Here is a 23,695-nt window from a genome sequence, read left to right on the forward strand (position 1 = left end):
CTAGGGTTTCTTTCTGTTTTTTTCAACTGTTTCTTCTGATAAGCTTATTCATGAGGTCAAAGCTTATTCTCTTCCTCTACTAGCTAGAAAGAATACTAGCATGGCATCTAGAAATGATCCAGGAATTTCTGTATCATTTTTTCTTGACCAAGACTTGATCGTTTTCAAATTGAACAGGATGGCAAGCTTGCAATTTGTGCATGCAATTTTAGCATTTATGCGTTTGATTGTGCGTCCTATGTACAATGGTTCCTGGAGAAAGAAGGCCAACTTTTGAACTTTTGCACCTTGGAAGTCAATTTTCTTCCCGTTTGCAGACAAAACTATGAAAGCGCGCAGCACCTTCCAGAGCTTATTGGTATGGTTCATAGGCAGTCTCCTTCGGCTATCCTAACTGGCTCTTATCTTCCATGCTAGACCTAGCTACTTCTCTTCTACATACATGTTCAGAAGCTAGCTTTCATGTCGTCTGGAATGGCAGGGATGACATGAGATTGCCATTGATATCACAAACAAGAAGGCAAGAAAATGCTTTGAGAATGATTCTAGTTAGAGCCAATGTGCGCAATTTGATTCAAACTTGATCATTAAGGTACAATTCTACTCAATGTTAGCATTGCACACATTTCCAGCCATGTTAACCAAGTTGAAGCATGCAAAAACTTAACTAGGGCCGTGTTTGGAATTCACTTTTCTGCTTTTTCTATGTTTAGCGACGATAAAGGAAAATAATGAAAGGAAACTGAATTCCATCTACCTAGAATTAATAACGTTCTCGAAGGAAAGTGTTTTCCTTCTGTTAGAAAAGGAAAACACTTTCCTCACGCCTTCACTTGCTACAGTGGCAAGCGAATTATAATTCGCTTGCACTGTAGCAAGTGATATAATTCACTAAAATGCAAAGAGGTGGGTTTTTGATTAAATCAAAGTTTAATTAAGTCCTCAAACTTATTAATTCTTCAATTAAACTCTTGATTTCATTAATTAAAATAATCTAAATTTTAATTAAATCAATTCTCCAATTAAACCCTTGATTTAATTAATTAAACTAGTCAAGAGTTTAATTAAATCTTTAAACTTCATCATGTTGCCCTTAACCCAAATTTTAATTAATCCTTCATTTATTTTATTTTTATTTTTCATCATCTTTTTTTTTTAAATAATAAAAATAAAAAGGTCAAAAATTGGGTTATGACAATTGTAAGTGATTAAATATTTTATATTAAATATTTTATATATATTAGATAAACTTGAAAAAAAAAAATTAATTCATTAATAAATTATTTTTCAGTTCATTTTCCATAACACAACCAAACACTGGAAAGTATTTTCCAGTTCATTTTCCATAACACTACCAAACATTGGAAAATACTTTTCCGGAATTCACTTTCCAGGAATTCACTTTCCAGGAATTCACTTTCCAAAAGGAAACTACTTTCCTGCAAACAAACGGAGCCTAGATTTTTGAAAACTTTACTCTCAACACCGTACGTGTAAGTGGCTGATTTTAACAAAATATTATAAGATACCTAATTAGATCTCACACATTCATATATTTGTTTTGCACTTAGTATTGTTGGGACACTTTTAATAATTCCTAAGATTGTTTTTAATGATTTGGTTTCTAAAAAACGTAAAACATGCATATAAATCAACAATTGAATCAAAAAATTTCAACTTATGGTACTTGTTGATAGAAAATAGACTTGAAGAAATAGATTGAGCCCATGATTAATCTTATGGTCTTGAAACAATTTATTGCCTACATTCTAATGTTAGTAGTGTGATTGGAACATTGTTTTCAAGACTTATTCAATGTCTTATTCATGGTAGCACAACCAAGAATAAATGACCTATGTTAACCCTTATAAGAATTTTGACCAAAGGAATGTAAAAGAGACGAATTTAGAAAGACTAGAAATTTTCTCCATTATTAAAACCGTGTTAGAATTGTCTTTTTTTATAGGCAATTCTAACAATTAATTTTAATGTAATTTTTAAAACAAAATAATATAATTTCTAGTTTAAAAGGACACAACTCTATTTTAAGTAGAGTTTTAACAAATACAACTTTTCATTCACTCCCTAACAATTTGCCATATTAATGAAAATTGTTTAATTTGAATAAAATACAAAGTAGACATGGAAATAGAGAGTAACAATGAAAAGTTGTTGCATCGGGTAAAATAATTTTTGGCTCTAAATATTTCCTAGTGAAAACTATCAAATTCATTTAGCTAACAAGTGGATATAATGCCTTCAATTGTTCAGCCTTTTATGTCAAGCCAAACAATAAAGATCACATAGTTCCTTCCTTACAATTTTGGTTCTCACAATTATATTCATTTTGCCCCTAAACATTTCCTGTGTAAGAGAATTTAACTTTTTTAATTCTCATAAAAGTGACCTTATTTTTACACTTATATATGTGATTCTTATTAAAAATATCTTATAATACTCCACTTGAATTCCTCAGGCTATGAGAATTATTAAAAACTTAGTTTATTCTATTTTCATTATAGGTAGCATATTTCATCTTAGAAATAAGTAAGAGTGGTACTATTAAATTGACACATGATTTGGTTATCTTTTAAAACATGGATCTTGAGATTTCTAGTCAGCTAAGTTAGGCTGCCATCATGTCAAATCTTAAAATATAGGTATTAATCTCAATCTCCTAGATCATTTATGAACATGCTCTCTTGTTAAACATTTTATTAGCAGATTTACGATATTACCCTTTAACTTTGTATAGTCAATAAAAATAACCCAATTACAGAGTAACCATGTAACAATATTGTGTCTTTGAAGCTTATGTAAAGACCTACCATTATATATAATATTTTATGCCATACCAATTACAAATTAGCTATTGCAATGTATACAAATTGTTGACATAAAATTTTAGTTAATTTGGAATATCCTTAAAAAAGTCTTAGAGGCTATTATGGTTTTTTTTTTCCTCATATTTATCTAAAGCTATATCTCATACTTTTTTATGGATCTAAATATGCTATTTATTTAGAAGATTTCCAAGAGAACTCATTCAATAATAAAAATAAATCTATTTGTGAATTTTAAGTTTTTAATATCAAATATTCAATTAACATCATTATACTCTTCAAGTACAGCTAGGTATCTCATATAATACAATTCATATTTTAACTCTATTTAGTGGAGGAATTGTAACTCTTTTTGGAGATCATTCTCTCCATTTTCCCTTACATTATTTATTATTATTATTATTTATATTCACCTTGAGTTTTCTTTAATTTTCAATGATCTTACTATCTTTGACATGATGTGTTTAACATACCCCAACACAATAACAAATAGGCACAATATTCAATTAAAATTTTTAAGATTTTTCTAAAAACTATAAAAGTAAACTCTTAAATCTCATTTGACATAAATAATTCAAGATGGGGTACATAAAAATACAATTATTAAGATTGGGCTGGGTGGCATCAAGATTTTCTGTTTGGGTATCAATTTAATCCTATAAAAAAATTTCAGATTTTAAAGAGATATTTTGTTTTCGTCTAACTATAACGCTGGTTGATATTGCATTCTAATCTATATTTAGATGCGTTTTAAAAATATATTCAATATTTAAAAATATTAAATTAAAAATAAAAAAATTATTGAAAAGCATCTCATTTTTAAAAGCATTTACCAAACACAAAATAAACAAAATCCAAATGAAGAAAAAACATCAAACACTGAATTGACCGAGGAAACTTCTCTCTCTCTCTCTCTCTCAACCAACCAAAGAAAAGAAATTAGAAAGAATCTCTCATCATCAATCTCTCCCTTTCCTTTTTATGCCTCGAATAAATAAATTCTCATAACTTGAGGAGAGCAAAATCATATCATCAGATCTAAAAATCACGACTCAGGGAGAGAAGAGATAGGAGAAATGATTAAGATCCCATATTTGACCGCATTGAGCACCTACTTCAGCTATGGCTTACTCTTCGCTTTTGGCCAATTCCGCGATTTCTTTCGTAAAATCTTCGATTCGTGGCACTCTAGCAATCTTCAGGTACTCCTCTCTTTTTTTCCTTAAAAAAAACATGTCATTTATTATCATAAATTAAGCGCTAAATTGTTCGATTTTGTCTGTTGATGATACAATTCTTTTTTAATCTAGGGTTATGCACCGATCTGTTTAGGCCTTGAAGACTTCTACATTCGTCGCTTATATCTTCGGATTCAGGTACTTTAATTCTTCATTTAATTTTAAGAATATGATTTTTGAACCGAATCGAACCGAATCAAGTGATTTATTTATTTTTGAGAGGAAAAATATATTTTTTTCCTTTTTAGTAATTTTTTTCTAGGTTAAGAAAGGGTTACGTTGACGTTTATCCTTTATTGTTGTTGTTTTTGTTAGGATTGTTTTGGACGTCCGATTTCGAGTTCCCCGGGTGCGTGGTTCGATGTTGTCGAGCGGCACTCCAATGACAATAACAAGACGTTGAAGTAAGAACTTTGAAAAAGTATTTTCTTTGTTCATTATTAGATAAAGTGATGCTTTTGGGGCATTTATCTGAGTTAATTGTTATAATTGTGTGTTGAGCAGACGGACTACCAAGGTAACTAGGTGTCTTAACTTGGGGTCCTATAATTATCTTGGGTTTGCTGCAGCTGATGAGTATTGTACGCCTCGTGTTATTGAGACATTGAAGAGGTTTTCGCCGAGTACTTGCAGTCCTCGTGTTGATGGAGGTATGCTTGATATTTCTGTCCATGTTTTACTTCATTGTGTTCTTGGTGTTTTGTATTGAGTAATGCAGGTTTTGATCAGGAACTACGATATTGCATAATGAACTGGAGGTGTGTGTTGCAAACTTTGTTGGGAAGCCAGCTGCCATAGTGTTTGGCATGGGTTATGTCACAAACTCTGCCATCCTTCCTGTTCTGATTGGAAAGGTATGTGCATAATCTTAGTTGTAGGTTTATAATATGTAAAGATGGTGTCTTGAATTGTTTTCCTTTTGGTCTTTTGTTTCTTTGACAGGGAGGATTGATAATTAGTGATTCATTGAACCACAACTCAATTGTGAATGGTGCTCGAGGTTCAGGAGCAACAGTTAGGGTTTTCCAACACAATAGTAAGTTGTATCTGACAGTCGTTTTCAGTCTTGGAAATAAAATTTCTGTGTTCTCATGCATTGGAATCTGGTTGCCAATCTCTCTCAGCGCCATCTCACTTGGAGGAAGTTTTGAGACAGCAAATTGCGGAGGGGCAACCAAGGACACATAGGCCTTGGAAGAAGATAATTGTCATTGTGGAGGGGATTTATAGTATGGAAGGCGAGCTCTGCAAACTTCCAGAGATTGTTGCAATATGCAAGAAATACAAGGTGATGAATGGAGTGGAGTGCAGCAAATTGCAATTCTTTGTGTATCTTGAATAATTTCAGTTCAACCTTTTCTGATTAGATTTTACCTTGAATTTTGCCAATCTTGTTTTTCTTAGGCAAATCACTGTGTTGCATTAGAAAACAGGTGAATTATTATAATATCCAGTTGCAATTTGTAACATCTGAAAAGTTATGTTTCTAAATTCTGCTCTATTGTTTCACAATCAAAGAAAGTTGAATCTATTTTATTAAAAAAAATATAGATTTTAAAAGTCAGGGATGCTATGAATCTGGAAGGCATGTCATTTTTTTTCCTGGTCTGTTTTATGCTTCTTCCATGTACTTCTGCATGCCAAACGCCTTGATTTTCTGCGCAATAGGATTAATTGTAACATTTTTGTCTTTTTGTTGCAGGCATATGTTTACTTGGACGAGGCTCATAGCATTGGAGCAGTTGGGAAAACAGGAAGAGGTGTTTGTGAACTCTTAGGAGTGGATACAGCTGATGTGGATATTATGATGGGAACTTTTACTAAATCGTTTGGATCTTGTGGGGGTTATATTGCTGGATCTAAGGTTTGTTACTTGAGCACCTCTGGTGGCACATGAGTACTTCCCCTAGTCATAACGAGTACCCAAGTTGGCAGATAGTGGCAGTCAACGATTTTTTTCTTGTTTTCCTGTGAACCACCTAGTGGTAGTCATCATCTGATGTGCAAGACTCTGCTATGTGTGTATAGTTTAGAACATTTGGTGGATAATCCTTTTTAATCGTATCATTAGTACTATCATTTTGTTGTCTCCAATAGTCCTAGAAATTCTGAAGGATGTCTGTTGTTGTTAACACCTAGCCACCTGTCTTTGCTATGACCTATTGAGCTTTACTACCAATTTTCTGATTATTTTCCAATAGTGGATTCAGCTATTGATCTCATGCAAGTCCCCAGTGACTGAAGTTTGCTTATTGCTTTCAGGAATTAATCCAATATCTTAAGTACACTTGTCCTGCTCATTTATACGCAACATCAATTTCCCCTCCAGCTGCACAACAAATTATATCTTCCATTAAGGTTATTCTTGGAGAGGATGGTTCTAGTAGAGGTATTAGAAAAGAATCTGTTTTTCTTTCTGACATACTTAAAGAAGTGTTTCTGAAATTAATTACTCGGATTTGAGCTTATGTATCAATCTTGTTTTGCTCTGATATTGTTTCACTTCAGGGGCTCAAAAACTTGCAAGAATACGCGAAAATAGCAACTTTTTCAGGTCAGAGCTTCTGAAAATGGGGTTTGAGGTTCTTGGTGATAATGATTCACCAGTGATGCCCATAATGCTTTACAATCCAGCAAAAATCCCTGCATTTTCTCGGGAGTGTCTAAAGCAGAATGTGAGTTCCTACTTCCTAGTAATTTTTTTAATGTCTGCATTGCCATGTTGATATTTTGTATCCATCAGATCTTGTAAGGGCATTCAAAATATCTGATTTTCATTAGTTGCATATTTATCTTCATTTCTGTTCTTGTGTATGTCGATGGTTTCTAAGATCAAATATGCTTTTACAGGTTGCTGTTGTGACGGTTGCATTTCCAGCTACTCCTCTACTTTTGGCCAGGGCACGTATTTGCATATCTGCCTCTCATACCAAGGAAGATCTTCTCAAAGCATTGGAGGTATTTGTGCTTGTCAATATGAACTTTGTTTCTATTACAGTATGTATTCTTGCCCTTTGTTTGGTTTGGCTATTCTGTTGAATTTGAATATCAACGGCAAAGACTTCGTGCATCCTTTGATTCTTAAAACAAATGTCAATTTTAAGACTAGGGACTCCAACCAGCCAAAGGAATAGGATATGGTTGATTGATTTTATAATGGGGAAGCAATGGCTATGATTCTGCAAATACCCGCTGCTTTTCATATGCTTTTTGTCTGATTAATTTGGTTGTACAACATTGATCCGATAGTAATTTGGTTGATTACTAATCTCAGAAGATGACAGGTTAATGTCTTCAGATGACAAAATAATGGCAAATTGCTTTGTTTTGGCAGGTTATCAGTCAAGTTGGTGACCTTGTTGGCATAAAGTACTTCCCTGCTGAGTCTGACAAGCAGCATCAGGAGCCAGGTGCACTCAAGTTGGAGTGAGACTTCAGAATTCAGTCTCGTGAAAATTGTTTTGTGACCTGAAAGCTTTCATCTAACAATTTAAGTAGCATATTCGTGCAGTATTGATTAGATTTCCTCTGAGAAGGAGAAAAATGTTTGTAGTTCTGTTGCTAGCATTGATGCTTTCCTCTTGTTTGTTTCTATGCTCTCTTGTGTCTTGTCATGTGCAACCTCGTCAAATTTTCTCGTTCTTTTCTTGCAGGCGAGAATTTTGGTAATTTAATGTACATAAACAAATGTAATCTGATTCAGTTCCTATATAATCGTTTCCACTTTCATAACATCTTGGCTGTTTTAGTTGCCGGCTTGAAAAGAAGCTACACATTCATCTTACTCGAGAAATGACTCGAATCGAGAGCTTTTTTAAAAAAGATTTCCTAGGGCTCGAGCTGAGGCTGACATAAGCTGTGACGGTGGCCTTCTCTGCCAATAAAGATAGAGACATGGATAGGAAGAAGGTGCTTCTACGAAACAAATCTCCAAGCCTTTCTTTATTGATGAAACATATTGTTCAGACTCAATAGACTTTTATCAATATTTTTTTCCTGTCGTTAAGGTGAAGAACCAAACCAAGAATTTTTTTTTTTTTTTTTTTTATCATCAATTGAATCATTGTTCACAACCAAGGATTTGATATTATTATCAATCCAATCACCGTTCACTCAAAAAGAACACGATATCTTTTTCGTTTCTTGACAGTTAAACCTTGTTGATGCTCATTATCTTAGGATCGGAATAAGTTGACAGGATCTTTTTTTGACGCTGACAAAAGCAAAAAGATCAACAGAAAGCCTATGTCTATTAAAGTAGCTCGCATGCAAGGAGGAGTTCCCCTCTTGGTCTTAGGAGATCCCTGCCCCAACTCAAATCAAATAACCAGCTATGAAATTTGACGGGGTCGGTCGATACGATGAACGGGAAATTCCCCGATGTTGCTTCATTGAAGTCCCTCATGGAAGAAGAATTGGCTGATGTTGAAGGCTAGCTCCACTTCCCGTTCCCATCGCTGGTTTCAGATGCCTCAGGCTCAAGTTATCAAACAGTATTGAGCATAAAATCATTGAAATGCTTCATTAAATGGTAGTCAATCGTCAAGAAGAATCGTCAATAGTTTTTATTCAAACGCCCAGATATTTCATAACCACGTCCTCAACAAAGATGGCAATGGCGCCCAATTTCATGGATGGAGGTTCGCTTCCATTTACTCGGATGGAGACGGCCACGGGGGGATTTTTGTTCTTCTGAAGACGGAGTTAGAAGCGGGTAAAAAACGGGATCGTTTGAGTATGAAGATGGAGATGATTTTACTGCCATCCCTAAATTATTCCTCCAATCTGGGCCTTGTATTATTGGTGGTCGTCCTTACTGGGAAATTTCTCTGGGTCGCAGAAGCCGACGAAATCTCACAAAAGCCAACGGAAACCCAACGACGAACAAATTTAATGTTAGAATGCGCAGACAGACATGACCTGAAGGAAGAAGCTCAGAGAAATTCGAGGTGATTTCTTTCGTACAAATTGGTCCCCAAACATTCGTCTGTGGTGATTAAAAGGTACATCAATGGGCTGAGATGTGCATTAATAGGCCCACCAATTCCATGACTGTCAGATCACGGCCCTTTATTTTTCTTACATCAAGACAAAAACAAGTAGTCTGTCATAATTACGGTAGAACATATGTTTCCAATCAAATAATAATATAAATTGGTATTGTCGTTTATGGAGCTATTGTTTTTACGTTATTTTTATTTTAAAATATTGAATTGATGAATTTTTTAAAAAATATCATAAAAATATTTTCAAAGGTATTATCAAATACAAATAAAAAATAGTAAATCGTATTTCATGAATAAACATATCACAAACTATACCCCGGCCGCCTTTACTATATGGTCTATACAAAAGAAACGAAGCACCAAACAATAAAATAAAATAAAATCTTAATCATCTAATCCACCTAACCTACAGAAGCAGCAAAACAAATCCAAAGGTCATGATTAACCCACTAAGGTCCCACCTTGAACCAAGACTATGGGCCCCACTACTACCAGTCTCTTTCTCCTGAACGGATGTTGTGGATGAACCATTGTAGTTAGGGTTGCTACCGTACAACACCTGGATCCCTTGAATATCATCGTCGGCCAAATCTACTTTCTTAGTCCTCGAAGAAATAGCAGGGTACATGATGGACACTTCCACAGAGGAATGCCCTAACCCTAGCAAATGTCCAATCTCATGTACTGCCACGGACTCCAAATCGACAGCTGTCGTCAGCGACGATGTCCTAACATCACCTGTCACGACCCAATTCTCTTCCCCGTCAAGATGGAACTGTCCACTTGGCGGAGAGAAAGAATGTGCTAGAGTCCCAAGAACCCCATCGAACGGCTCTCCATCTCCATGATCGCCACTGTAAAACCCAATTCCAATATCAGCTGCGCCGATAGAATCCGTCTGCGTGAATGTCAATGGAATCACCGTTGACCACCGGTCGAAAGCGCGGGAGAAAACGGCCTTAACCTCGTCGGTTAATTGATTCCCAGGCGAAAACGCGTAGGTTAAGGCTTGCTTCCTCCAACGTGGCATCCCAGTAAAGAAGGAGTAATGAGAAACCGTGTGAACGTGACTGGACGAGGTATTATGTGTCTTGCCAGAGTTCATACTGGTAGAGCCGTTAACTATATCCGGGTTGCCGCACCTGGGCCGTACGATGTGGTTAACTGTCTGGTCGTCGAGTTGGCCAGTGATGTTAAGGTTGAAGTTTTGTTGGTAAGTTCGGAGAGCAGATTCGAGGGAGTCATCGAAATCGTCGGTGAAATTGGAGAGGGAGCTGGGGATGTAACCGAAGTACTGGAAGTAGCTTTTGAGCTTGGCCAAGCCGTCGTATTTTTGACCAGCATGGCAACCGGATAGTTGATGGAAGAAACTCCATGGATTAGAGGTTGCGTTTTTGAGCAAGTCTTCTGGGATTGAATCATTGCTATGGAAAAAGTGAGCAGAGATTGAAGGAACTGAATTGATTGAGAGAAGAATAAGAATTGTAATGATCATGAAAAGATGAGGATATTGCTGTGATCTTGTCATAATCGTTGGGTTGGTTTGGGGTTTCGAGAGAGAGGTCTTTGGTTTTATTTGGGAAACAATGGGAGGGATTTTGAAGAGTTGAAGTACTAGAAGAGAGGCTAATTCGTGGCGATGATTAATTAATCAATTAAAAAGCAACGAGTTTTCTAGTTTCTAGAGGGATTGGATGCAAAGTAGATGAAGAAAGAAAGCCGGCAACAACATTGGACTTCTCGTACAAGTTGTTGTAGTTTTCTCCGAATCCAAGTACTTGCCTTGTATGGATTTTCAGCTGTGCATGCGTGTTGCAAGTTATCTCGTTTTGAACCTAGGGATCTTGGTGGTCTCTCTTACGGCTACGGAGATATTCAACTCTTTTTTATTTATTTTTTAAAAAAACAGAGTGGTTAAATGAGTCCCTCAACTACTGATTTCATCAGCTGGGTAGCCAAATTGAAGACGATGTTGAATAGTGCACGTGTTTTCTCCCTGGCTCTAGTTCCCACAGGAGTTCAAACATGGAAAAACCCTATTTCTTCCATCATCCAACATGCTGCAAGAACAGTTATAGCAATATATTAGGGGAATTAATTATTCACTGTATTCCACGCAAGTCTAAGCTTTGAGAGAGTTTGAATTAGTTAGAAAACCATTCAATAGCATGTGCAATATTTAACAAGATCTGCAGTTATTGTAACAAAATGACCCAATTGAGAAAAAAGGTATATAGATAAGGGACCCAATTGAAGAAATAATTATTGGAGGAGTCATATGTAGTTGGAGGATTAATCTAAGCTTGCTTCGTCAAACAATAATAGAAAGTTATGGTTGAAATGGCAATGTCCATTAATATATCTAAAGTCGTATTCCTTTCTTTACATAAACACGGAATCTATATTAAACATTAAATCTAAATATACCTAACACTTCCTTATTCATGTCAACATGTTTATTTTTAGTTTTAAAAGTATTTTAACAAAAAATAATTTTTTTATTTTAAATTAATATTTTTTTTAATATTTTTAAATCATTTTGATCACTGATATAAAAAATAATTTTTTAAAAAATAAAAAAAATATATTATTTTAATATATTTTTAAGTAAAAATCATTTTAAAACAGCTACAAATATACTCCCAACCACACTACAAAATATTAATGCAATAATGTAATTTTGTTAATGTTTTTGAAACTCCATTCATTGATATTGACTTTGTTGGGTGGGGAAAGTCAAACTTGGAGGTTCAACTGTTTCTTGCAATGCTTCTTCCTCCTCCCCCTCCTCCTCTTCTTTTTTTAATTTGTATTCTTCCAAGTCTCTTACATAACGGGTTACGCAGACGGAGAATGGTCAATCTTGCATTAATTAAATTATCACCAAATCAGGAATTTCATCCCAAAAAAAAGAAGAAGTTTGGTACCCCATCCTTTTCATTTAATGAGTGTTAGTTCTTTTAGTAATTTCATTGTTGTAATAGACTTTATTTTTTTTTTATTTTTCAAGTTTTTTTATTAAAAAAAAGAGACATTCATCATAATCCAACATAGAAATAAAAAGTCATCTTTTGAAACTTATTACAACCATCAAATTAATTAAAATTTATGTTAAAATAGCCCATTTAATGAGGGGTTTTATAGTGATTGTTTTGATCCTTAATATAACAAAAAAAACCATGTGTAACTCGAGAATAAGAAAATTTATCCAAGTTGATTTCATGATTTGAATTTTTTTATGATTTATTAGGTTGATATGTTGGTTGTTCATGTCTTAAGAATGTTTGCAGGGTATTTTTGAGTTAAAATAAGTGGTTTTTTGATATAAAAAAAAAACCCTCATAAAGCTTGATTTTTCAACCATCATAATAGTAGCTAGATTCTAGATTAGTAGACAACACATCATCTGCTACAGTGTGCAATATGTTTTTCACCTATTATTTTTTAAAGTCACCCACCCCTTTTAATTAGAAAACAAATTACAAACCCTCACACCCGAACCTGTGATCTTTCTTTCATAAGCCTAGGGTGCTAGGTTGTTTATTGTTGTTTTTTTAGTATATTTAGGTCATTTACAGATTTATGAAAAAAAAATATTATTAAACCCAGTTTATTTTATAACAAAAAATATAAGTTTGACAGTTTAAGCCACAACATCCGATTTGTTATTATTATTTTTATTTAATGTATTTTTTATCTTTCAATTTAAAAAAAATATAATTTCATAATTTGTTATCATAATTATTATTTTTTAATTTGAATTTTTGATATCTCAATCTCAACGTATCTATCATGGGTTTTTTTTTTTAAAAAAGCATATTTAATATATATATAAAAAATCCTCACGTGTTTTATTTTCATGTAAATTTAAAACTATTTATGGGAAAAAATAATTAATTTTATACATGTTGTTTTTATATGTACGGTTAATAGAAATGACAGGTTCCATTAGTTTTCTGAAACATGCCATGCCATGAATAATCTTAGTTCCTTGCCTACTCTCCCACAGCAGATTCTTGAATCTTGAACAATGGAGCAACTTTTGACTTCTGATACAGCAAATTGCCAGGGCTTGTAAAGAGATAGTTGTCACTGTAGCGGACATTTATAGTATGGATCAAATAGAACTAAGCACACTTCTAGAGTCGAAGTCTAATCCTGAATCTTGACCTCATAAATTAGCTAGGAATTGTACTCTGCAGACCGACATTCAAGTTTCAAGAAGCACTTTATCTGGCATGTCTCCATTATAGGACCTTTACGACATGGGAGATCTTCAAGCCTCTAAACTGGTCAAATGAATATCACATTTGCAGCTCTGCCAATGGAACCTCAAAGCCAGTAGACCCCCACAGAAGTTTAATGTTTGCGAGTTCGACATGACTTCTTTCACAAAATTTGGTCCACAAACATTAACATATGATCAAAGTTATACCAACTGGCCTGCAAATGTTCAAAGACGATCTTAGCTTATACAAGGTGTGTATGTATCATATCAATTCTAAAACCAGAAGCTTATCTAAATGCATAAAAGGAGAAACACTGGAAAAAGAAAACTGAGTGACATGTAATGCTGCCCGCAATTTCTCTCCATTAGCAAACAACAATATTCAACTCCTCTCTCGATGTCAAGTATCTATCATCAAATGACTGGTTTTGGCAGATATCAGTAAATCGTTCTATTTATTCAACAAGAGAAGAATGGCTCTATAGCAAGCATTGACTTGGAATCGATTCCATCTAGCACAGCTCTTGCTAAAACAAATTTGACCAGTACTTCATTGCTGAGAAGCATGCTCCAAAGGTATGACCTTCTCCACTTTTCTGTCAGTTTGAAATCTCTACAACGGCTCTTGATCAAGAATGCCATAACATGAGTTACCTAACAAGTCTTCTCCAAATCTTTGGGAGTGGCTTAATATTTCTTCTAATTAACCTGCATTCAACAACAAATATGAAAAACTCATTTCAGCTTAAATGAAGGTGAACTGAGATGTCAAATATTAGACAATCAATTTCCAACGATATTGTTTACAGAGGAATTGATAATGACAGAAGAATATATAGAAATAACTCCTATGCTCTGAATAAAGACACTATGTGTTGAATCACCAATTTATTAACCCTAGTCTCCATAAAAATGAACTTCATTTGCTCTTCTCAAATATAACCTCTGCATCTTTCAGAACCACACTACAAGCTGAGACCTCATTGATGCAATGGCTTTCTTTTGCCTAGTCACAGTTTGCAAAGTAATTACAAACAACTTCAGGGCACCTTAGCATTTTAAAAACTGCATGGCTATATACCACAGGAAATCAACTAGAAATTCTGGCAACCTCAGCGGACCTTGAAAGTTGAAATGCAAACCACACCTTATTTGATAGGTTGCACTTCGTGCTGACAAAATCTAAAACCACCGACTCAGAGATCTATAAAAAGCCAATCTTCTAGTGTTGAGGAATGGCAACCACTTCTGGACTTTAATTCAAACAGGGGTTACTAAACAGTTTGAGATGACAATACCACCCCACAGATGATTAAGGGAACATTCACAGCAAATATAGCTTCAGGCTCATGAACACAACCACAATTACCCAAGCAAATAAATTCGAGGGCCATGTAATAGAAAATCGCACTGAATTTAAAATGCATTGATATAGGGCAAGAAAGTGATACTAAGCAAAACATCATACTTGTACCAAAAGGTACAACTATTACTAATAGATGGAACAAAATAACTTAAATTAAATTCAGACATGATGCATCTTAATTACCATGGCTGATACAAATTCTCCATTAGAAAACAACCAGAACTGCATGTTCACCCAAAAACATCAAGAAAACCCCTTTCCTAGCTTCTGAATAGCACAAAACATCTTCCTTCTAGACCCAACAGCATTGATTCCCATATCCTTCAAATCCTCCAATGTCAACATTGGCAAAACCTCATCATCCACCTCATGAATTTCAAAAACTGGCGCATATTTCCCTAACCCTAAACTATTTAGCCAAATCCTCACTCCATCCTCCCCTCCACTGCCGCTGCCACCGCCACACCTCCCATTATTCCTATAATCTCTCGTATCATTATCCGATGGGCTTGATAATTCAACCCCCTCATGAAGATAATCATGATTAACATTACGATAATTCCTCCCCCTAACCACTCTCCTATTGTAATACACTTCCCTCTCATTCCCATCTCCCAAATTCTCAAGTGAATCATGAATCGGGCTTTGTTCTTTCAACAAACTTTCTGAATTCTCAACATCAAATTCTCTATAAATCTCTTCCTCCTCCTCCTCTATATCTTCACCACCACTATATTTCTCCTCCCCTTCCCCACCATTACCAACTCCACCACCACTATCATCAAATTTAGACACCCAATTAGACCTAATTCGCTTGGCACTAACATTCAAAGACCCTCTCTTTTTCGATGAATGCTTAACTCTCCAACTCCCAATTGCAACACTATCCAAATTAATATCATTATCCCCGTCAGGAGTTTCATTAAACTCACTTAAATTCGTTAAAGCTCGAGTCTTTGATGATTTACTTGCCTCTTTAAAACCCAAAATCTGCTGCTGTTGTTGTTTCCAACTATTGCTGGCAATTCTACGGTGGTGTTGGGATTCATAAAGTTGGTCTCCACCGCCTATCTCGCCTAATCGGACACTTGGCCTCCGCTGCCTCTTTGACCCCACAGTTTCAGTTGACGTTAATGCCCCTCCTCCTCCGCTGCTTCCTCCACCGCCACCTCCGCCACCAATGCCGCCGCTGTTTAGATGGGTCTCAGGCGGGTGTATCTCTGCCATTTAAAGACGGGCTTTTGAAAGCTTTCTACACTTCTTCTATCCAAAAAGAAACCTCAAAATCAAAACTTTTCTCTATCTTTAGGGTTTGCCTTCGTTTATGTATTTCTTTTATGTGGCCGGTTGAGAGAGAGAGAGGAGTAGAGGGAAGAGTCGAGAGAGAGCGAGAGAGTGTGTAAAATGGGTTCGCTGGGTGTTTGACGCGTGTCTCGATATAGAATGGTGGGATTTAGGAGAGAACCAGGTGCGCGAGGTAAAGGTAATGAATGATTGTAATACTCGTGGTGTTTATCCATTGATGGTTTCCGCTAATAATCGTGCCCTAATTATTAAACAAATCAATTTAGAAACTGATCAACTTGTCTACTAACCTGGATTGGATTGGGGTTACAAAAATTCAAGGACAAGGGTGCCTGGGTTTTTTCGTTGATGCCATACGCGTGGGCTTGTTCCATCAGCAATTTAATCTCTTTCCATTAATTATTTCTATTTAATTATTGATTTATACCGTTTTTTACTTCTTAAACAAATTAAATTAGCTTTTTTTTAAAAAAAAAATTGTGATCTATCCTTTAAATTTTTTTAGGTGCATTAGATTAGATGATTTATATGAATTTTTTCCCTTCTATATTTAATACAAATTAGCCATATATAAAGTTTTTATAAAAATAAAAATTATTTATTACTAGTAACAATATTATTACTATTGACTCGCTAAGATAAAATGAATAAAAATATTTAAAATCAAAAGTATAAACCGCTTAAAATATTTATGTGCACATCTATTTTTTATTTCTAAAATAAAAATTAGCTTAGGCTTTCATATTTAATTACTATTAACAACTTTTTTTTTTAATTTTTATGAGAAAAGAAGGAATAAAAAAAAGATAATGATAATATAAATAGGTGCTTGATGAACAGTAAGAGAGGAAAAAAAAATTAGAAATAAAAGAAGAATCTAAGAAAAGACACGCAGCTCTCTCACCCTCACCAACCCCTTTCCCCGCCATTCCTGAATAACATAACAACCCACTTTTCATCACCTACCAAGCTCCTGCTCGCAGCAGCTTCCCCACCGTCGCTCATCTTCCTCACCAACAACCATGCCCCTCTTCTCCTCACGAGCGAAAACGCCCAATAGCCCCCATTTCCACCATTTCTCTATCCATGAAAAGCTTTGAATTCAATCTCCAAACCACCACTCAAAGTCTCAAACAACCTTGTAAGTTGTAACCATCCCTTAATAGCCCCTGAAATACCCTCAAATCTCCAGCTATTACAGCCCCCCAAGCCTACTCAAATCACCATATTTTCTAACCATTACAGTTCCTAAACCTCAACCTAAAACCAACATCCATCCATCCATCCATCATGAAAGCTCACCTCAACTCACCCAGAGAAATGATGGATAAACTATTTTTATATTAAAAAGAGCTATTTTTATTTGTTTTATGCGAATATATAATTATAATTAACTAATACACGACCGTGTTTTTTACATGATGATTTTTGAACTAGTTTTATGTTTTAATTATTTTCTTTATCCATTAATGAATCCATGATAGTAAGATCTGATATTGAGCCCTGTTCTTTGAATGTTATTTAGCAAATAATACAACCGATGAATTCTTTATGTGTGATTCTTGAACTCTTTTTTTATGTGTTGATTGTTTATATTTTCTGCTAATCTACTCAGGATGGTAATGTCTGATAATGGAGAGGAGTGTGACCTTGTCTCGATTCAGAGGAATATCTTGCCCTGAAAATAACACAAGGTTCCTTAGTCAAGTTCCATAATAAAAGCGTGGGAAGTACTGTCTGCAAGATATAACTATTGAAGACATTTTTATACCATTCCTTGTATCCTGGCTTCACCGTGAAACCATGCATATCAACTGACTCACAGATAGAGAGAGCAAACTCAGGAGCCTCGAGTCCAGTTCCTAGCTGCTGATCCAAAAGATGCTCCTAACATGAGATATACAAGATTGTTTATTGGAACTTCCTACAGGAAACAAAAGGCAAAACCAAGCCAGCAAGAAATGCAGAAGAGAAAGGCCTCTCTGATTTTTCATTAGACAATTCCTTTCTTGTTTCTGTAGGATTCATAATATCAGTATTCTAGCAATGAATGGAAGGCATTGTAAGACAGAGACCAGTACACATACCATCTAACTCCACAACTTTATCAAGGGCTTTAGCAGATCCCCTGTTAAGAAGGTGAAATGAGCTTTTCTTTCCCACGAACTCTGTATAGTTCTGCCACAACGAGATAGCAAAACAAAACCAACAAGATTCAAAGGTGGCAAAAACAATTAGACTGCTGACAATAATAAATAAATAGAAAGAGCTTAACCTCAACTGGGACACCATTTTCTCTAATAACAACATCATAATCATCAATTTCCTTTCCAAACTTTGTTTTTAAAAGATCTCCTGAATTACCAATAACAGCACATCGATCAAACTGCTTTGGAACATAGGGTGGTGTCTTAGGGAGAAGTAACGAAAGTTTCTCCAAGCATAGGTTTTATTCTCACAGCGGTTACTGCAGAACATAAATATAACAAATCAGACAACAACTTATCGTCAATAGTCCTAATAGATTACAATAACCCAATTAAGCATCAAAACTGAATAATCAAACCCATTTCTTGAGAAATTTTATAGAAAAGTTATGGAATAAAAATAAATCTCACGGGGAACTACTAAAAACTTTTTAAAAAGTAACACAAATATAAAACCGCTGACATCTTAACAAGAGATTAACTTTTAGTTTCTTTTCTGAGAAAACCACAAATACTTCCATGACAACTAAACATTCATCTTAAATGAAGGATTCCTGCTATGAGCAATACTTCAACATTTTCTCCATTTATTCTATGAACAAACTCCTGATTGGAGGACACAACGCAAGTCATCTCAACTTCATGTAGAAGATTGGTTGAAGTCATTGCTTTCCTATCGCTACACTGTAATTTATCCACAAAAAATCACCAGAAAATTAAAAATACATACAGAAGTACTCCTTTATTGATCCTACGCCATGCATAGTCCTCCCATCCATTTGGTAAAGCATCAATAAACTCCCTCCTGACAACGGCCTCACTATTTAATAAATCAATTGTACATCACATCAAAATTCAAACATGACAACACCACACAACACGCATCACCTCAGCAACACAGCAAGAAGGCTGGGTTACCGAAACTTAATCCTAAAGCACACACATGCGAAGCAAAGCTCACCTGTTCCCCCGTAGCCACAGCTTCACATAGATTAAATTCAAATGATAGTCCTTCAAGTTGTCCCGTCTTAGGATCTTTCCGTTTACAAACAGAACATCAAACATACATTGGCATCAATTTAAAGAAGAGGCTTAATTTGCTAATGCATGATAGATGGAGATCCCAATTGAAAGTCCTTTTCTCTTAGGATCAATTGAGAATTGGGGGATAAATATTATCTTTTCCTCCACAACGCCAGGCTCAAGGTTTGAAATGGGCCTTAAAGCCCAATACATCCATCTAGAGATTATTGTCTCTGGAGGCCCAAACACTTGCTCTTATCTCAGACTAATCAAAACAGCCTCCAAAAGACCAAAAAGCTAATTGCGGTCCCAGCCTATTCGAGGTAATGGCCCAAATTATATTGAGGGATTGTTTTTTTTTTTTTTTTTTTTTTTTTTTGTAATAGGCGCAGCCTGCGTTTTGTTCGAATTATGATTTCGAAAGTATTTCATCAATCAATATAATATTTATATAATTCCACCGAACAATTTTTCTTTTAATTCTAATTAAAAAACTATAATTTATAATTTTTTTAAATCTATATTTTAAAGCTAAAATCACAAAAACCACTACAAAAACGCAGTAAGTTTTCCATGCGACGTCAGTCTCGCAGAGCTGCAATCTGTACGAACATGTTTGTCCTCCAAGAAGCATGGCTTACAAATGGCTTGTCACCTGTATAATATATGGATTGGAACGGCTAGTGTTAATGAAGAAACACAACATGATCATGCTATATATGCTTTGTGTTTGAAAGCAGACAGCTATTACGGGTTATGGTCCCAGGATTTTCTTTTTTGTAGAGTTCAACTAGTTAAGCAAGTGGGAGGGGGTGTTGGTGTTTTCTTGTTGGGCTGCTTGGAAATTCATTTTTGTTTCCTTTCCAATATCAATGGTGATAAAACAAACAAACAAAAAAACTGTTCCTGTTTTTGGATCGAAGAATTAAAGACTCTGACAAGCGTGGTATCCACAGTTTGAAACTCCTTTTGCATTTTGAATTATATTGATTTTGATGAATAAAAAGGGTTGCCTCTCAGCTTCTATGCATTTGAATTATATAGTGCATGAACAGCAATTTGTGCATGGACAAGTTGGCAAGTTAGGCAAATTAATGGGTGTCTTGATGAATTCATAGACATATAACAAGTATTAAAGAAGAGAAGTCTAACTCGATCAAAAGGGGATCGATGAAAACTATATATATATATATATATATATATATATATATATATATATAGAGTCCAAAACATATAACAAGTGGGATCAGGTTCTTTGGTCTCCTTTTTAGACCTACCATTTCTTGGCTACAAGGAGATGAGAACACTAGCAAATGAAATCAATGTCACCTTTCATCTCTCTCTCTCTCTCTCTCTCTTCACCAGACAAAAGAGACAAGGCCATTGAATAGCCAAGGGGGCTTGCCATGCAGCCTTGCTCCTCTATTGCCTAGCAGACCATGGTGGGACCCTGACCCCATTGGCCACAAGCATAGGCTGCACCTTCCCAACCATCTTACCCTTTGGTGGTCCGCCCCTATTGAATGTGGATATCACTGTTTTTGGCTGATATATATTGATAAAGAATATGATAATTCCACTGCTTATATTTTAGCTGAAAGAACAAAAAATGAAAGATTTTGCATGAATGCACCGGCTAGTCATTTGGCTTCTTCTTTATTGTTGGCTAGCGTCTTCCGAGGGTTTCTCTACTAGCGTGTTGGTTCGTTAAGATTCCTGTGTCTGTGTTTTGATAAATTAGAGTAGGAAAAAAGAACTTCGTGGCCTCTGGTAAGTCATCTTCATCTCGAATGTTAGCGTCTTCATGATGTGTCCACTTCACTGACCATATGTTCTTCCCAAAGGATAAAACTAAAAATTATGACCGAAGAAGATCTTGATGTTGAGAGACGCATTGCAAACGTCCGAGAATTTATGGTTTTTGCCTAGTACGATACACGAGGAGGAAAAAGGAAACAAGAAAACATGAAAACACGTTCTTGATGCCAAATTCATCGATCATTCAAGTAATCTCTGTCAAGAGACTGTAGGTATACATTGACTATTTGTAATGCCTGTAGGGAAAACTACCTTTTCTAGCTAGGGGCACTGCCTCTAAATTTATCCATGTATTTTGTGTCCAGTACTTAACCTAATTATTACTAGCTTGTGGAAGTCTCAATGCTGATTATGCATATAGATGTGAAATTCCTAAATGTTTCTAGCTACTCTACGGGATCACCTAATTAATAAATTGTCTTAATAAAATATATTAAAAACATGATCAAGCAAATTGCGACCCACACATATTATATAGAATCAAGCAAATTATTGGGGGATAGCCATGTCATTTGGCCAAAATAGATATGTTTCTCACTAGCCTAATATCGTAAGGAAAGCCAAACTTCCTTTTGTTAAATTCAAAAGTCATTCCTATATATATGTTACGGTAGAAAAAAGCATTGATCAGAAGCCATTTCCTACAAGCACATGATATGAGATTTTAATGGAGAAAGTGGATATATAGAAGGTAACAGAAAGGATCAATTGACGATATGTAATTTAATAAAAGGAGTGTCAATCCAAAGGAAAGTATCATTTGCTAGTTTAAATAGTTAATTACTAGTGTTTAGATCTAATTAAGAGAGAGATCATAGTGCTCCAAATTAAGTGGATTGTGCCCTTCAAATTGTAAAACAAAAAAATAAATTCTCTCATTTGATGTTGAAACTACCAATCTGAAAGAATTGCTCCAGCTTCTTGACGTAGAGAAGAAAATAATGAATATTGAAATCAACTTGTCATGGTGATATTTCTTAGTTGAGAACGACAAAACCCAGATTAGAGATCAGCAAGCTGAGGCGACCATACCTGGATGTCGGCCAGTCAGCATGGACGAGCAATTATATAAGCTCTTGATGTCGTGTACGTATATATACAGTCATGCCCAATGAAGTGTAGCTTTTGCTAATTTGTTATACACGGCCTGGGATGTTGACAGAGCATGGAAGGATCTTGTTGCTGTTACTGTGTAAGGTCCTTTATATGAAAACTGAAAAGAGCTTGCAATAGCCTGGAAGTCTACCTGTGGCTTGCAGCTATACTCGTCGTGTCCCATATAAGATTTCGATGGGTCAAACCATGTCTATAGTATCATCATGAAAGTGGAGAGAAGTATCCAGGCCATGAGAGAGAGAGAGAGAGAGAGAGAGAGGCCTTAAAGCGAGCCTGGAATTAATTGGATGCTATATAGTTTGGATCAGATAGCAAGTTTCTAAGCGTATGATCGATCCTTGTTGGTTTCAGTTTCTGGTTATAATTGCGGGGCTAAACTGTGACAAGCTCGAAGCTTTCGGGAAGAACATAGAATAGAAGAAGATCCAGCATGCGGAACTCTCCCGAACGTTGCTTTATTATGAAAGTAATGGAGTACAAGTCAGCTCGTCTTCGGATGCTTATATTTTTATGGAAAAGAAGGATCATTAGAGCTTCTGGAGCAGTGTTTTCCATGTCATTTTGGGAAACAACAGTGGCATGCATGCCCAGTCCCATCTCTTGCATAGTTTAAGGAGAACGACATTTCTTCTCCATTTTTCCTTTTTATCTTCTATCATCTTCCAACAGCTTTCATGTACCTTAAACACATCGTGATAATCAAACTGTCATAAAAGCTGATATATATATATACTGAAAAACTTTCACACACATGATAATGATAGTTCAAATGTTGAACAATTATTTGATTTCCAATCAACAGAGGATATGACCCACCAAACTCAATTTTGCTCAACACCATGACCATTCAATACTTGCTCTACCTGGCTTAAATTTGTATTGTTGGGGGGGCTCTCTTTCAATTTGCTGTCTCCTCTGCACAATATTGAAATCAAAGTCGCCCAAAATTGCTTTGGAGCACTTGGGGCTGCCGACTGGATCATAGCATGCAAATTACCATATTTTGAAGCTTCTGTAGCTCACCAACTGATCAATTTCTTCGCCAGGGTCCCTTATGTTCTTAGATTTTAATTCTTGTCATCACCTTTTGGGTCCCTGTGTTGATTGGCCATGGAACAGTACTCGTATACTCGTCATCAAACCAATCTATTAATTTCTTCTCAGTCACTTCAGCATCCTGCTGATTGGAGTTCATGAACTAGCTGGTTGTTGCTTTATTAATTTCCGATTATTCTCTCATCAGAATAATTGATTCTTGAAACCAGTATTTCTCAGTAGATTTTATTGCTATTAATTAAATCGAACACTTGGAAAATTTTTAATTTAAAAGATGCTAATTTTGAGAGAGATGTTTGAACAAACACTGGCTGATGTTGGAAAGAACTTAAACAAAATCAGCTCAGAGACATTTGATTAAAATGATCACACAAATTAATCTAGTATCTCAACTAATTGAATTCAGGCAGAATATTAAATTCAAGATCTAGCTAGTTTCCAAGTGTTTTTCTATTGCAAAGTAGACGTGGATGATGAAGGACTAGTGTC

The 23,695-nt window shown here is 35.4% G+C and overlaps 3 protein-coding genes across 13 annotated transcripts; 1 reads left to right on the forward strand and 2 right to left on the reverse strand.

The window, feature by feature from the left end:
* Positions 1–3,678: 3,678 nt before the first annotated feature.
* LOC118044630 (long chain base biosynthesis protein 2a) lies at positions 3,679–7,815 on the forward strand. Of its 2 annotated transcripts, XM_035053033.2 has the most exons (12): positions 3,679–4,045; positions 4,154–4,219; positions 4,397–4,485; positions 4,586–4,731; positions 4,811–4,935; positions 5,024–5,117; positions 5,206–5,369; positions 5,784–5,945; positions 6,344–6,470; positions 6,590–6,756; positions 6,932–7,039; positions 7,416–7,815. In XM_035053033.2, exons 1-12 carry the CDS (start codon positions 3,920–3,922, stop codon positions 7,509–7,511), a joined length of 1,470 nt encoding a protein of 489 aa, XP_034908924.1. In that variant the 5' UTR covers positions 3,679–3,919; the 3' UTR covers positions 7,512–7,815. The 2 variants fall into 2 exon arrangements, with proteins under 2 accessions (XP_034908924.1, XP_073268924.1); XM_073412823.1 differs by lacking the exons at positions 3,679–4,045; positions 4,154–4,219 and having other exon boundaries at positions 4,651–4,731.
* A 1,532-nt stretch (positions 7,816–9,347) lies between these two features.
* On the reverse strand, positions 9,348–10,912 carry LOC118044629 (metalloendoproteinase 3-MMP). Its single transcript, XM_035053032.2, has one exon. The coding sequence runs from the start codon at positions 10,613–10,615 to the stop codon at positions 9,494–9,496; it is 1,122 nt and encodes a 373-aa protein (XP_034908923.1). The 5' UTR covers positions 10,616–10,912; the 3' UTR covers positions 9,348–9,493.
* Positions 10,913–13,471: 2,559 nt separating this feature from the next.
* On the reverse strand, positions 13,472–19,296 carry LOC118044628 (uncharacterized). 10 transcript variants are annotated; one of them, XM_035053029.2, is made up of 8 exons: positions 19,155–19,207; positions 18,924–19,013; positions 18,351–18,453; positions 18,074–18,154; positions 17,758–17,873; positions 17,636–17,664; positions 14,865–15,901; positions 13,472–14,023 (listed from the first exon to the last, which is right to left on the reverse strand). In XM_035053029.2, exons 4-7 carry the CDS (start codon positions 18,074–18,076, stop codon positions 14,925–14,927), a joined length of 1,125 nt encoding a protein of 374 aa, XP_034908920.1. In that variant the 5' UTR covers positions 18,077–18,154; positions 18,351–18,453; positions 18,924–19,013; positions 19,155–19,207; the 3' UTR covers positions 13,472–14,023; positions 14,865–14,924. The 10 variants fall into 10 exon arrangements, with proteins under 10 accessions (XP_034908920.1, XP_034908918.1, XP_034908914.1 ...); XM_035053027.2 differs by having other exon boundaries at positions 18,074–18,164; XM_035053023.2 differs by having other exon boundaries at positions 18,262–18,453.
* Positions 19,297–23,695: the final 4,399 nt, after the last annotated feature.

The sequence above is a fragment of the Populus alba genome, chromosome 12, assembly GCF_005239225.2.
Source record: "Populus alba chromosome 12, ASM523922v2, whole genome shotgun sequence".
Taxonomy (NCBI): Eukaryota; Viridiplantae; Streptophyta; class Magnoliopsida; order Malpighiales; family Salicaceae; genus Populus; species Populus alba.